Here is a 16,429-nt window from a genome sequence, read left to right as displayed (position 1 = left end):
CTCTCCTCCCTCCTTCTCCACCTCTTTCTCCACCCCCGCCCCCCAACCATCAAATTAGGGGCCAGAGGTGAATATGACGAGAATTGTCCAGAACAATGGTGCATTTACTCATACAGAATGGAAACGAGCCAAGCCACTTTGGAAACATTCAGTCTCTTGTCAAATCAAACCCTTTTATACTTAAATCTGGCAGGGACTTCTGAACAATTTCACCAGACTGTCAGCAATTTGAGCTGATTCCCTGCACTTCACAGTTATGGGCGCTGTGTCGGGCCTAGGATCATTACTGAATCATAGAACATTTACAGCATTTGGCCCACTATGACCCTGACCAATCTCCTGTGTTTTCTTTCTCTGTTACCTCCCAACTTATCTCTGTTATCTAATCTAATCTAATCTAATCCAACTTTTTTCTCCTAAAACGTTTTCTGACCTCCTTTTGAAAACCACAATTGAATCTGCTTCCAGCATACCCCCAGACAACACACTGCAGTTCCTAAATACTTGTTACATAAAAGGCCTCTTCCACACGTTCTTTTGCTCATCATCTTAACTCTGAATCTTGACCATTAATGGGAACATTTTCTCCTGGTTTATACCCCTCATGGTTCTGAGCACCTCTATCAAATCATCTCCCAGTCTTCCGATCTTTAAAGAAAACAGAGCTAGTTTATCCAATTTACCCACACAACTGAGGGCCCTCAGCTCGGAGTTATTTATATAAATCTTTTCTGGATATTTTCTAAAACCTCCACATCCCTCAGAAACACAGTGTCCAGAACTGCACTGTGCTTATGGTGAGGCTGAACCAGAGTTTTATAAAATTGCAAATGTGAGCTGAAAATGTGTTGCTGGTTAAAGCACAGCAGGTTAGGCAGCATCCAAGGAACAGGAAATTCGACGTTTCGGGCCAGAGCCCTTCATCAGGAATGAGGAGAGTGTGCTAGGCAGGCTAAGATAAAAGGTAGGGAGGAGGGACTTGGGGGAGGGGCGATGGAGATGTGATAGGCGGAAGGAGGTCAAGGTGAGGGTGATAGGCCGGATTGGGATGTGGGCGGAGAGGTCAGGAAGAAGATTGCAGGTTAGGAGGGCGGTATTGAGTTGAGGGAACCGACTGAGACAAGGTGGGGGGAGGGGAAATGAGGAAACTGGAGAAATCTGAGTTCATCCTTTGTGGGTGGAGGGTTCCCAGGCGGAAGGTGAGGCGCTCTTCCTCCAACCGTCGTGTTGTTATGTTCTGCCGATGGAGGAGTCCAAGGACCTGCATGTCCTCGGTGGAGTGGGAGGGAGAGTTAAAGTGTTGAGCCACGGGGCGGTTGGTTTGGTTGGTCCGGGCATCACAGAGGTGTTCCCTGAAGCGTTCCGCAAGTAGGCGGCCCGTCTCCCCCATGTAGAGGAGGCCACATCGGGTGCAGCGGATGCAATAGATGATGTGTGTGGATGTGCAGGTGAATTTGTGGCGGATATGGAAGGATCCCTTGGGGCCTTGGAGAGAAGTAAGGGAGGAGGTGTGGGCGCAAGTTTTACATTTCCTGCGGTTGCAGGGGAAGGTGCCGGGAGTGGAGGTTGGGTTGGTGGGAGGCTGTGGACCTGACGAGGGAGTCACGAAGGGAGTAGTCTTTGCGGAACGCTGATAGGGGAGGGGAGGGAAGGGAAATATATCTCTGGTGGTGGGGTTCGTTTGGAGGTGGCGGAAATGACGGCGGATGATACGCTGTATACGGAGGTTAGTGGGGTGGTAGGTGAGAACCAGTGGGGTTCTGTTTTGGTGGCAGTTGGAGGAGCGGGGCTCAAGGGCGGAGGAGCGGGAAGTGGAGGAGATGCGGTGGAGGGCATCGTCGATCACGTCTGGGGGGAATCTGCGGTCCTTGAAGAAGGAGGCCATCTGGGCTGTATGGTATTGGAACTGGTCCTCCTAGGAGCAGATGCAGCGGAGACGAAGGAATTGGGAATATGGGATGGTGTTTTTACAGGGGGCAGGGTGGGAGGAGGTGTAGTCCAGGTAGCTGTGGGAGTCAGTCGGTTTATAGTAGATGTCTGTGTTGAGTCAGTCGCCCGAGATAGAAATGGAAAGGTCTAGGAAGGGGAGGGAGGAGTCTGAGAAATTGCAGATTGCAAATGGTCTGTCTTCTCTATCTCTATTTACAAGATCCTGCTTACACTCTTGGCCGCATTCTGAGCATGTCCTGGCATCTTCAATGATTTTGTACACAGATAACCCCAGGTACCTTTGTTCCTGCTCCTCTTTCAGATTTGTACCTTTTTTTTATTTTGTTGCTGCTCATTCTTCCTCCCAAAATATGTGACTTTTCATAGTTTTCTGTATTCAGTTTAAGCAGCCACATATCTGTCCATTCAACTAGCCAATCAATGTAATCTTATAGCCAATCAGTATCTTTCTTATGATTCACAATACTTTCAGGTCATGTGCGCTTTTGGAATTGTGCCCTAGACATCCAAGTTCAGGCCATTAGCTACTCAAAAGAAACAATGGCTCTAATACTGACCCCTGGGCCCATTGTACACCTTTCTCTAGTCTGAAAAATAACCATTCACCACTTCACTGTTTTGCTATTTAGCAAGCTGAGTGTCCATGGTCCCACGATCCCTTTTATCCAATGGGGCTTCATCCTTACTGTCAACTTTGTAATTTGGCAATCAAATGCCTTTCAAAGGTCCGTGTACAACACATCAATCACACTGCTTCAACAACACAATGTTATCTCATCAAAACACACAATCAAGTTGTTTTATCTCACTAACTCTGAGCCTGGCATTGGTGGGGGGCAATTGGAAGGAATCCTGAGGGACAGGATTTATATGAATTTGGAAAGGCAAGGACTGATCAAGGATTGTCAACATGGCTTTGTGCATGGGAAGTCATGTCCCACAAACTTGACTGAGTTTTTTTGATGAAGTAATGAAGAGGATTTATGAAGGCAGAGTGGTGGATATGATCTATATGGTCTTCAGTAAGACGTTCGATAAGGTTAGTCATAATAGACTGGTTAGTAAGGTTAGATTACAGAGAATAGAGGGAGAACTACCTCTTTAGACACAGAACTGGCTTGAAGGTAGAAGATAGAAGGTGGAGGGTTGCTTTTCAGACTGGAGGCCTGTGCCACAAGGATCAGTGCTGGGTGCACTACATTTTATCATTTATCTGAATGGTATAGATGTGAACACAGGAAGTAAAGCAAGTTTGCAGATGACACCAAAATTGGAGGTGTAGTGGACAGTGAAGGAGGTTACCTCAGAGTACAACAGGATCTTGATCAGATGGGCCAATGGGCCGATGAGTGACATTAAAGTTTAATTTAGATAAATGTGAAGTGTTGCATTTTGGAAAGGCAAATCAGGGCAGGACTTATACATTTAATGGTAAGGTCCTAGGGAATGTTGCCAAACGAAGAGGCCTTGGAGTGCAGTTTCATAGTTCCTTTAAATTGGAGTCACGAGTAGACAGGATAGTAAAGAGGGCATTTGGTCAGTGTTTTCAGTACAGAAGTTGGGAGGTCATGTTGCAGCTGTATAGGATATTAGTTAGGCCACATTGGAATACTGCGTGCAATTCTAGTCTCCCTCCTGGAGGAAGGATGTTGTGAAACTTGGAAGGGTTCAAGGATGTTGCCAGGGGTGGAGCTATAAGGAGAGGTTGAATAGACTGAGCTATTTTCCTTGGAGCATCAGAGGTTTATAAAATCATGAAGAACATAGATAGGGCAAAGAGACAAGGTCTTTTCCCTGAGTTGAGGGAGTCCAAAACTGGAGAGCACAGGTTTAAGGTGAAAGGGGAAAGATTTAAAAGAGACCAAAGCAGCAACATTTTCATGCAGAGAGCGGTGCATGTATGGAATGAGCTGCCAGAGGAATTGGAGAAGGCAGGGACAATTACAATGTTTAAAAGGCATCTGTATGGGTATATGAATAGGAAGGGTTTAGAGGGATATGGGCCAAATGCTGGAAATAGGACCAGATTTATTTAGGATATCTAGTTGGCATGGATGAGTTGGACCATGCTGTATATCTCTATGACTCTAACTCTCTTGTCATTAATGAATCCATGCTGGCTTTTGTTAATCAAACTGTACTTGCTCAAGTCACCATTAATTTTGTGCTGAACTAGCATTCCTAAAAGCTTTCTCACCACTAATACTATAAACATTCGCAGAGTTCATTTTTACACAACTCAGGAGTGCGATGGAATACTACCCAGTTGCCTGGGTGGCTGCAATTCCAACAATACTCAAAAAGTTCAACATCATCCAGGGCAAATAGCCCACTTCATCGGCACCACATCCATAAATTCAAGTGTTCATAGCTTCCACAACTACCAGTGCACGATATGTATCGCCTATGAAACAGTCCGGAAACTTGCCATGTCTCCTTTGACTTTCCAATCACAATAACCACCATCTGTATGGACAAGGGCAATAGATCCACCGGAACACACCACCCACATAATCCCCTTCAAGCCACACTGCTTTCTGACTTGGAAATGTATCAGTGTTCCTCCACTGCCTCTGGGTCAAAATTCTGGTGATGTCAGTGATGGTATCACCCACCCACACATACTTTGCTCCGTGCAAGCTCATGATGACCTATTCCTCCTCCTCCTCTTTCAATCTTAATTACACTTCTCAGATTTGGCATTGTGCCCTTGCCATTGGGTCATGATGAAGGAGTCAGGACCCACTTCAACACAACACATAGAGTCATAGAGATGTACAGCATGGAAACAGACCCTTTGGCCCAACCCATCCATGCCAACCAGTTATCCCAACCCAATCTAGTCCCAGTTGCCAGCACCTGGCCATATCCCTCCAAACCCTTCTTATTCATATATCCATCCAAATGCCTCTTAAATGTTGCAATTGTACCTGCCTCAATCACTTCCTCTGGCAGCTCATTCCATACACGTACCACCCTCTGCGTGAAAAAGCTGCCCCTTAGATCTCTTTTATATCTTTCCCCTCTCACCCTAAACCTATGCCCTCTACTTCTGGACTCCCCAACCCCAGGGAAAAGACTTTGCCTATTTACCTTATCCATGCCCCTCATAATTTTGTAAATCTCTATAAGGTCAACCCTCAGCCTCCCACGCTCCAGGGAAAACAGCCCCAGCCTGTTCAGCCTCTCCCTATAGCTCAAATCCTCCAACCCTAGCAACATCCTTGTAAATCTGGATCAAACTCTGCTCTCGAGACAAGCCTGGCATTAATTTAATCTTTCCCACCTTGTTCTCGCTCTCAGGCTGACTCAGGTCACCTTAATGTTTGCTGCCCTAAATAATACTCAGTCATCTTAAACAGCACATCCTGTTTAATCACAAAGCCACTGCCATCTGTTTTGCAACACTAGATGCCCTAACCTCCATTGCTAACATTACTAATATAGCCACGAATTATAACTCCGTTATCCATGTTACTGCTCATCTTTCTAAAATGCATTTGCAGTGACCTGCCCATCTTCATTACCCTTTGATGAAGTTCACTCGCACCTCATTTTCTATTTCAAATTTAAAATTTCACTATGGCCTCTCTCTTTTTCCCTCTGCAATCTCTTTGGTCTTCATACCCGGATTATCCGCCCATTTGTTCTTATGTGCCTCATGAATTAACTTTCTGCTCCAAATAGTCCACACCATTGATTTCTTTCCTTCTGTCAAAGTTGTGCTATGAGTCAGGCTGGTGATCTCCCACCCATAAGGCAACCACCAATAGAACCCATTAATTAATACAATTTAACTTGATTGACAGACTGATGATCTTTTATTTTCATCTGAATTGGAAGTATTTTCCTTCCTTGGAATACTTACTCTTGCTTTCTTATGCAGCTTCATGTCCTACCACTTGATGCTGACAATTCTGACATGGCATGGGTACCTGGTGATTCATCTTGCCACTTGCTCCAAAGGATTGCCATGTCGGACACCAGGCACCAACATCTCAGGACATGGTCCATGGGTACCAGCTACATGCAGCCCAAGTCCATGGACAATGCCATCAATGTGTGCCAACCTCTAAGCACCCTTATGGCACAACTCCAATCTACATTTCAGACACTTCTGCACATCAATGCTGCAACAGTAATTCTCATGGTAATTCTGCAGCAAGGTCATTGTGCACTCTGGGACATGCACCCAGCACATGGATTACGCCAGGCTGCACCTTGCTTGCTCTCTTTCATTCTCATTCAGGGTCTATTTAGATGTGCAGAGCATCTCTATCCTATTTTCCTTTTTGTGCCTTTCCTCACAATCAGTGGTACAATGAGCCTGATATCTCTGTGTCGCAGGGTGGCGAAGCGCAGACATAAAGACAGGAAATTGTCATGGCTGTCAGCAGTCTTCAAGCAAGTCGAAGGGGGATAGCTTTTAATCAGGGGTGCAGACACAGTAAGTCAAGGGCAGTTTGCGATACCAGTCCAGAGACCTGAACAGTCAGCCAGCCAGTCAAGTTAATCAGAGTCAGGATTCATGCCATATAAGCTGACCAATTGGCTTGCTGTGGGCCATTTGCACCCTGGAGTGAGGGAGGTAAGCACCACAGGAAATGATAGTGGTGGCGCAGCAGTGGGGAGATTTCTCAAGCAAGTGAGTAAGCAATGCTGAGGGCATGCAAGGCTTTGGGGGGGAGGGGGGGGTAGAGGTGGATGGTAACAAGTGAGGGAAGATGTTGCAGGCAACAGCTTGGGTCTTGGGGGAGATGGTTCCTGTGGTTCTGCACTGACAGTGCTTATCCAGGTACACAATGGGCTCTTAAAGATGGCATCGATGCCTAGGCTGCTCGTCCATTATGTGATACCCCAGCAACAGTGAACTCTTCTGGTGCCGGTGAATGATAGAATGGAGCTGCAGCCCAAGCAGGTAGGCAGTTAATGAGTATTGAGTTTGATAATGAGTTAATAAGTAATAAGTGTGGCAAGGTACAACATGAGGCTGGAAGCCATAGAGAAACCTTCCATGAAACTGACACTCGGCTAACAAAATATAAGACTTAGTTGATCGATCATCAACCTCGTCCAAATCAATTGAAGAATGTGATTATCTGTCACAGAAGAAATTTAACATGCCACAAATGTAAAATTGAGTTTTGAAAACAACAAACGCTGGAGATCACAGCGGGTTAGACAGCATCCAAAGAGAGAGAGTAAACTAATGCTTAAGTCCAAATGACTCTTCATCAGAGCTGAAGTGAAGTGTGAAGGTGATAACACTTATGTGACAGTTGTGAGGAGGTATGGTGGGGTCTAGAGTACTGGGGAGAAAAGATCTTGTTAGTTCAGATTGAGTGATTGGAAAAGGAACATGGCAGAACAATGGTGTGTTTCACTGCCAGACTGGGAAGGACGGAAAGTCCCGGTGGGGGCAGGGGAGAGAGGATAAAATTAAGTTTGTCAGGGACAGCAAAGCTAACTAGCAGTAATTACTATCTTGGCATTTCTTAAAATCCCAGTTACAACAATCAACAAAATATAAAAGTTTTTCCAAGGTCTTTCACAGCAAGACTTATAACATAGAACAGCTAAACTCATCTCCAACTGGAGAGTTTTCAGTCAGATGGTGCACCCTATGAGGATGTGTAAATCTGGTGGCAAATCTTCCAATTTCCTGCATAACGTGCAAGTGCCAGAAATTGCTGAGAGTTTGCCATTACTAGCATGAAATCTGGAACAATCCTTTTCCACTGATCTTTATGAAAAGCCCATAAAATACAGGAGCTGAAGTGGGCAGTCCATTAAGTCTGCTCCAGCATTCAATGAAATCATAGCCGATCTGATAATCCTGAACTCCAATTTCCTGTGTTTCCCCAAAATCTTTGATTCCCTAACTGATTAAAAATCTGTCTTTCTCAGCCTTGAATATATTTAATGATCCAACGTCAATAGCCCTTTGTGGTAAAGAATTACACTGGCTTCCTCTGAGAGAAGAAATTCCTCCTTATCTCCTCTTTTAAATCCAGGTCTCCTTACTCTGAGATTTTGCCCTCTGGTCCTAGACCCTCCCACAACGGCAAAAAACCTGTGCACATGTACTCTATCAACAGCCTCTCCTCCCCCCTCCACCTCCACCTCCACCATCCCCCCCCCCCCCCCCCCCCCTCCCACACACACACACGAACTTTTAAGTTCCAATAAAGTCATACATATGTACAGCATGGAAATAGATCCTTCGGTCCAACCCATCCTTGCCAACCAGATATCCCAAGCCAATCTAGTCCCACTTGCCAGCACCCGGCCCATATCCCTCTAAACCCTTCCTATTCATATACCCATCCAAATGCCTTTAGCCTCCACCACTTCCTCTGGCAGTTCATTCTACACATGCACCACGCTCTGCGTGAAAAAGTTGCCCTTTAGGTCTCTTTTATTACTTTCCCCTCTCACCCTAAACCTATGCCCTCTAGTTCTGGAATCCCCCACCCCAGGGAAAAGACTTGCCTATTTACCCTATCTATTCCCTCATAACTTTGTAAACCTCGATAAGGTCATCCCTCAGCCTCCGACGCTCCAGAGAAAACAGCCCCGGCCTGTTCAGCCTCTCCCTATAGCTCAAATTCTCCAACCCTGGCAATATCCTTATAATGGGTGGCAATGGTGGCACAGTTGGGCAGCACGGTAGCATAGTGGTTAGCACTGCTGCCTCACAGTGCCAGAGACCCAGGTTCAATTCCCACCTCAGGCAACTGTCTGTGTGGAGTTTGCACATTCTCCCACTGTCTGTGTGGGTTTCCTCCAGGTGCTCCGTTTTCCTCTCTCAGTGCAAAAATGTGCAGGTTAGGTGAATTGGCTAAATTGCCCATGGTGTTAGGTGAAGGGGTAAATGTAGGGGAATGGGTCTGGGTGGGTTGCTCTTCAGAGGGTCGGTGGGGACTTGTTGGGCCGAAGGGCCTGTTTCCACACTGTAAGTAATCTAATCTAATCTAAAAAATCTTTTCTGAACCCTTTCAAGTTTCACAACATCTTTCTGATAGGAAGGAGACCAGAATTGCACACAATATTCCAACAGTGGCCTAACCACTGTCCTGTACAGCGACAACATGAAGGTCCCAACCCCTGTACTCAATACTCTGACCAATAAAGGAAAGCATACCAAATGCCTTCTTCACTATCCTATCTACCTGCCACTCCACTTTCAAGGAGCTATGAACCTGCACTCCAAGGTCTCTTTATTCAGCAACATTACCTAGGACTTTAATGGTAAGTGTGTAAGTCCTGCTAAGATTTGCTTTCCCAAAATGCAGCACCTTGCATTTATCTGAATTAAATGCCATCTGCCACTTCTCAGCCCAATGGCCTATCTGGTCCAGATCCTGTTGTAATCTGAAGTAACCTTCTTCACTGTCCACTACACCTCCAATTTTGGTGTCATCTGCAAACTTACTAACTGTACCTTTTATGCTCGCAGCCAAATCATTTATATAAATAACAAAAAGTAGAGGACCCAGCACCGATCCTTGAGGCACTCCACTGGTCACAGGCCTCCAGTCTGAAAAACAATCCTCCACCACCACCTTGTCTTCTACCTTTGAGCCAGTTCTATATCCAAATGGCTATTCTCCCTGTATTCCATGAGATATAACCTTGCTAACCATGGGGAACCTTGTTGAACGCCTTACTGAAGTCTATATAGATCACATCCATCACTCTGCCCTCATCAATCCTCTTTGTTACTTCCTCAAAAAATTTAATCAAGTTTGTGAGACATGATTTCCCACACACATGTTGTTTGTCATCTGAGTGTATGGCTACTAGGGATAGCTGGTCATGTCGTTTTGTGGCTAGTTGGTGACACTCAGATGACAAACAACACGAATTCGATTGGGACAACACCAGTATTATAGGGCAGGCCAAACAGAGAACAGCCAGGGAATTCCTAGAGGCATGGCACTCATCCACAAATTCTATCAACAGACACATCGACCTAGACCCAATATACCGGCCACTGCAGCGGACAGCAACTGACAACCGGATGTTTTCAACAGGCCCCCTAATAGCAACGGAGACAGGGAGGAGCAGATTGGGAGGCAGATTTTGGAAATTTGCAGAAGTAACAGGGTTGTTGTCACGGGTGACTTTAACTTCCCTAATATTGATTGGAACCTACTCAGTTCAAATAGTTAGTTTGACTGAAGCAGTATTTGTCAGGAAGGGTATCTGACTCAATATGTAGATAGACTGTCTTGAGGGGCAGCCATATTGGATTTGGTGCTTGGCAACAAACCAGGTCAGGTGTCAGATCTATCAGTGGGAGAGCATTTCGATGATAGTGATCACTACTCCCTGACCTTTACTATACTCATGGAGAGGGATAGGAGCAGATGGTATGGGAAAGTATTTAATTGGGGGAGAAGGAATTACAATGCTATTAGGCAGGAACTTGGGTGCCTGAATTGGGAGCAGATGTTCTTGGGGAAATGCGTGTCAGAAGTGTGCAAGTTGTTTAGGAAGCACTTGCTTATAGTTCTGGACAGGTTTGTCCCACTGAGGCAAGGAAAGGATGGTAGGTTAAAAGAACTATGGGTAACAAGGGATGTGGAACATCTAATCAAGAGGAAGAAGGAAGCTTATTTAAAGTTGAGGAGGCAAGGATCAGATAGGGCTTTAGAGGATTACAAGGTAGCCAAGAAGCAACTGAAGAATGGACTTAGGAGAACTGGAAGGGAGCATGATGAAAAAAAACATAGTGGGTAGGATTAAGGAAAACTTTAAGGCGCTCTACACTTATGTGGGGAACAAGAAGATGGCCAGTGAGGGTAGGACCGATCAGGGATAGTGGAGGGAACGAGAGTGGAAGGAAGTAGGGAGGTTCCTAATGAATACTTTGCTTTAGTATTCACTACTGAGAGGACTTTGATGTTCCTGAGGACAATGTGAATCGGATTGATATGTTAGCATAGGTTGACGCTCGGAAGGAGGATGTGTTGAAAAGGTTGAAAACATAAAGATAGATTATTCCTCTGAGCCAGATGGGATATACCCTAGGTTACTACAGGAAGTGAGGGAAGAGATTGCTGTGATTGGCATCCTCACTGTCCACTGGAGTAGTGTCAGATGATTGAAGGGTGGCAAATGTATCCCTTGTTCAAGAAAGGGAAAAGGAATAAGTCTGAGAATTACAGACCAGTCAGTCTTACATCAGTGGTGGGCAAACTACTAGAGAGGATTCTGAGACAGGATTCATGATTACTTGCAAAACCATATTTTGATTAGAGATAGTCAACATGACTTTGTGAGGGGCAGGTAATGCCTCACAAGCCTCACTGAATTCTTTGAGGATGTGACAAAACACATTGATGAAGGTGGAGCAGTGGATGTGGTGTACATGGATTTTAAGCAAGCCCCCACCCCCCCTCATGGAAGGTTCATTGAGAAAGTAAGGAGGCATGGGATACAGGGAAATCTAGCTGTTCTGGATACAGAATTGGTTGGCCCATTGAAGACAGAGGTAGGTAGTAGATGGAAAGTATTCAGCCTGGAGCTGGGTGACAAGTGGTGTTCCGCAAGGATCAGTTCTGGGACCTCTGCTCTTTGTGATTTTGAGAAATGACTTGGACGAGGAAGTGGAAGGGTGGGTTCGTAAGTTTGCCTCTCACACAAAGGTTGGTTGATAGGCACATGGAACATAATACAATCAAGAGTATATGTAGGTTAGTCTGATATTAGACTAGGATAAAAGGCCAGCACAACATCGAGGGCCGAAGGGCCTGTACTGTGCTGTATTGTTTTGTATTCTATAAGATGACACCTGGTACACCTTAGTAAACCCTCTCTGGATTACCTCCAATGGCAGTATATCTTTCCCTAGATAAAGAGACCAAAGCTGTTAATAGTATTCCAGCTATGATTTGACTGGTACTAGTACTAAAAAGTTAGTTTAGTTTTCACAAGATTTCCCTGTTTTTGTACTCCATTTCCTTTGAAATAAAGGCTAACATCTCACTTACTTTACCTATTATCTGAACTTGGTTACTAGCTTTTCGTGACACTTGGCTAGGCCCCTCACATCCCTTTTTTTCCCTGTAATCTTTCTCCATCTAAATAATATTCAGCACTTTCATTATTCTTGCCAAAGTGTGTAATCTCCTATTTTCCCACATTATATTTCATGTGCCAAGTCTTTGCCTACTTGTTTAACCTGTCTATATTCCACTGCAGACTCTGTCATCCTCACCACTTGCCTTCCAAATGATATTCAGGTCATCCACAAACATGCCTTCAGTATATTCACTTTGGTCGTCCAACCAGCATTCATGGTTCAGTGGTTAGCACTGCTGCCTCAAAGCGCTGGGGACCAGGGTTCAATTCCACCCTCAGGCGACTGTGTGTGGAGTTTTCACTTTGTCCTCTTACCTGTGTGGGTTTCCTCTGGGTGCTCCGGGTTCCTCCCATAGTACAAGGATGTGCAGGTCAGGTGTACAGGGCATTCTAAATTGCTCATTGTGTCCAGGTGATGTGTAGGTTAGATGGGATAGCCATGAGAAATGCAGAGTTACAGGGACAGGTTGGATTTGGGTGGGATGCTTCTTCAGAGGATCGGTGTGGACTCGATAGGCCAAATAACCTAATTCTAAATCATCAACGTATTTCTAAATAACAACATCCTCAGTACTGGTCCCTGTGGCACTCCACTTGTAACAGATCACCATCCTGAAAATGTCCCTTTCTCCCAACTGTCTCATATAAGTCAGCCAGTCCTCTACCCATGCTAATATCATACCCTCAATATAATGGACGCTTAATTTATTAACCTCTCTGACATGTGGTACTTTATCAAAAATCCGGCTTAAATATAATGTCACTTCCTTCCCTTAGAGTCTGCAACATTACCGCCCCCCCCATATCAAGCTTTGTGAATAACCCCATCTCATAGTTGCGTGTGAAGCTTCACTTCGTCGCATCTGCAAGGCACTGAGTAAGCACAGCCCAATCTTCCTCTTTCGTTAACCTCTTAGAACATAGAACATTACAGCGTAGTACAGGCCCTCGATGCTGCGCCAACCTATTGAACCAATCTGAAGCCTATCTTTCTTACACTATTCCATTTTCATCTATATGTATATCCAATGACCCCTTAAATGCCCTTAAAGTTGGCAAATCTACTACTGTTGCGGGCCCCTTACTATTCTCTGAGTAAAGGAACTACCTCTGACATCTGCCCGACATCTTATCGCCCCTCAATTTAAAGCTATGTTCCCTCATGCTAGCCATCACTATCAGAGAAAAGAAACCCTCACTGTCCACCCTAACTATCTTAAATCTCTCAATTAAGTCATCTCTCAACCTTCTTCTCTCTAACAAAAACAGCCTCAAGTCCCTCAGCCTTTCCTCATAAAGTCTTCCCTCCATACCAGACAACATCTGAATAAATCTCCTCTGAACCCTTTCCAAAGCTTCCACATCCTTCCTATAATGAAGTGACTAGAACTGTATGCAACAGTGTTTTGTACAGCTGCAGCATGATCTCGTGGCTCTGAAACTTAATCCCTCTACCAGTAAAAACTAACACACCATATGCCTTCTTAATAACGCTATCAACCTGGGTGGCAACTTCGAGGGATCTATGTAAATGGACACCGAGATCTCTCTGCTCATCTACACTACCAAGAATCTTACCATTAGCCCAGTACACTTTGTTCCTGTTACTCCTTCCAAAGTGAATCACCTCACACTTTTCCACAGTAAAATCCATTTGCCACCTCTCAGCCCAGATCTGCTGCTTATCTATGTTCCTCTGTAACCTAAAACATCCTTTGGCACTATCTTTGAGAGATCTGAATAAGTACTGCAGCTGATTCAATTTCAACTGCTCTGTGAGTGATAATAAAGGAATACTCCCACATACCCTCATCTCTTCATACAGCTTCAAATCAGAATAAATTCTAAATTTTGTTGTTAAAGGTATGCTCTGGACAGGAGCCCTGCTAATGTGACAACTTTTGAGTATTTTCTTGCTGGAGTAATTTGTTTCTGTGATGCACATCATCAGTTGGGTCAAGAAACAAACTCTGGATGATAAGGTCCTCTACAATATGGGTTGATGTTCAGTAGTAGCTGCCACACTACTTACCTATTTTTATTTCCGTATCATTAACGCCAATTGCCAAACCACAGAGCCATTTAAGGAATAATGCTGGCTGCTCTCTATAGCAGTGATCCCAGCATTCAACAGTTTATTCTGCTGAAATTCTTCTTTAAAGGGCCCACATGTTTACATTTTCTAATTCCTTGGTCTAACAGCTTATTCGCAGCAGGTCAGGCAGCATCCAAGGAGCAGGAGAGTCGACGTTTCAGGTATGAGCCCTTCTTCAGCCTGACCTGCTGCGCTTTTCCAGCAACACATTTTCAGCTCTGATCTCCAGCATCTGCAGTCCTCACTTTCTTCTAACAGCTTATTCGTTTGGAATTGTCCTGTACACGACCAATGTGCTGTAACAGTGATCCCATTGTCAAGAATAGCACAAAAAATGAATCATTACAGGGTCTTCTAAATGATTAAATACTTGGATGATACAATTACACTGGAACACTTCCACATTTATCATTAATTTCAAATGGATACTTACAGTCCAGAAAACACCATTTAGGTGACAACTTCTGTGAAGACAAGGTTCTAGACTTGGTGCCATCATCCTCCTGTTAACAGAGGGGAAAGGAACCCGTTAAGAATTGCAAGAATGTTATTTGAGAAGACACTTGCATAACGGAGCAAGCCTTTCCTTCAGTGGTAGTGTTTCCAGCTGATTAAGAGAGAGAGTGCGGAATTCAAGCCCCACCTCAGACAACCCAGTAAAAGGAACATAATTTCTGAGACAAACATCAAGGGCAGGAGGATAAAACAGACCAGCATCACCAATAAAGAGACCATGCTCAGACAGAGAGTGAACACCAATTAAAAACAAGGCCAAGAATTTTCACTAAATCAAACAGATAAGCCTGATGTGAGGAACTGGGCGTTTTCAAGAAAACAGCTGATGGATCCATGAACCTGAAGAAGCAAACCCTGACTTTGCAGTCAGGCATCTGTGATTCTACGAGAGAATCTGGCTCCAGTACTCATCTCTTCCTGTCAATCGAGGTGAGACTGAAGCATCGTTAGGTGAGCTGGCCCATTGATGAACTACATCAACAGCTCAGCCATTAATACTGTGACACTGTGGAGAAAGGAGCTTTGGAGGGAGGATCGACAATTAATTCCTAAACGTTTGTGATCTTTGTCTTTATTTTTAATACCAGCATGTTTTATTCTACTATGGAGAGCATTTGGTTAAAAAGACCTAAAGAATTATCTTGCAATGTTCTTACTAATGTTATACCAGAGGGCTGATGGCTACCAAGCCCCTCACAGACAGATTACATATTCACATTCTTTACATGCAAACACGATACATAAATCATAAGAGCAGTCACCGCATGCCTGCAGGTGTGTTTCACACTGAGAACAGGAACAGCATTAGACAACAGTATACAAAGGTCAGCACGTTATTAAATTGCATCCCTGGATCACAAACCTGCAGCACCAAACGCTGGAGGGAGGGATGAACCAGGGGTAAATCCTGTGGAAGAGCAGAACAGTTTGCATTGCATCAGTAATTCGGGGATAACGGCTGCACCCGTCACAATAGGATTTTATTTTAAAAAGAATAGCGACACAAGTATCAGCTCTAGGTAATATGGTACAAATTTCCTGTCAGCAACATGAAAGGGTCGCCAGACTGAGGTATTTTTAGGAATCAGGCTGTGGATCCCAGCTGCGCAGCCGCATTACCTTCTGGGCAATAGACACTGTGCAGTGTCTGACAAGAGATATGGAGTAGGAAGGGCAGTCATTGAGAACCTAAGGCAGCTTTGGCAGGATGCGGACTGCATGTTAATGGCATGGGTCTGTAAGTTTGGCTCTTGGCAACCATGAGATGTCAGCTTGAGTCACAGCTGGCACAGGAACATTTACGTATCTGCCTCGACAATTTTGGCGTCATCCTGCCTGGACTGCACACATCACAAGATCTAAAATTAACCGCAACAGATGCAACCTTTCAGTGAAGTGGTCACCAATCCACACAATTCCAGCTGAGCACAAGGAAAGGGGAGGAGAAACCTTCTAGCAACCCGAACACTGAATGCAGAGTCACCCCAGGTCAACAGCAAACCTGATGACCTGATAATTATCTACAAAACTAAAGCTCTCTCCTTACCAAATAAACAATTCTGCATGATCCAGTATATGAAATGAAACATCTAGCTAATTCTACAAATGCAGTCTTTCTCATATGAGCACCATGTAGTTAGTTGGGATGCTAATCCTTTTCAGTGCAATGTGAACATCACTTTCAACTCTCTCCGTAACTTTCTCTACTCGAAAGGAGAACAACGACAGCAAACCCTGTTAGTCCTCAGATAGGGAAGACAGACTTCTGGATAAACAAAT

General features: G+C 44.6%; 1 protein-coding gene across 4 annotated transcripts in view; it reads right to left on the bottom strand.

Moving 5' to 3' along the window:
- dgkza (diacylglycerol kinase, zeta a) overlaps positions 1-16,429 on the bottom strand; it is a 570,823-nt gene that overhangs the window by 222,793 nt on the left and 331,601 nt on the right. For 3 of the 4 annotated variants that reach the window (XM_060838748.1, XM_060838746.1, XM_060838749.1), the window contains exons 23-24: positions 15,513-15,557; positions 14,568-14,637 (exon numbers count right to left, since the gene is read on the bottom strand). In XM_060838748.1, coding sequence (XP_060694731.1) covers positions 14,568-14,637; positions 15,513-15,557 — 115 coding nt within the window. The remainder of the gene's footprint in view (positions 1-14,567; positions 14,638-15,512; positions 15,558-16,429) is intronic. The other variant, XM_060838747.1, reaches the window with a different exon arrangement.

This window comes from Hemiscyllium ocellatum, chromosome 18, assembly GCF_020745735.1.
Source record: "Hemiscyllium ocellatum isolate sHemOce1 chromosome 18, sHemOce1.pat.X.cur, whole genome shotgun sequence".
In the NCBI taxonomy this organism is placed as follows: Eukaryota; Metazoa; Chordata; class Chondrichthyes; order Orectolobiformes; family Hemiscylliidae; genus Hemiscyllium; species Hemiscyllium ocellatum.
The sequence above is the reverse complement of the archived record's forward strand: the minus strand, read 5'-3'. Positions and strand labels throughout refer to the sequence as shown.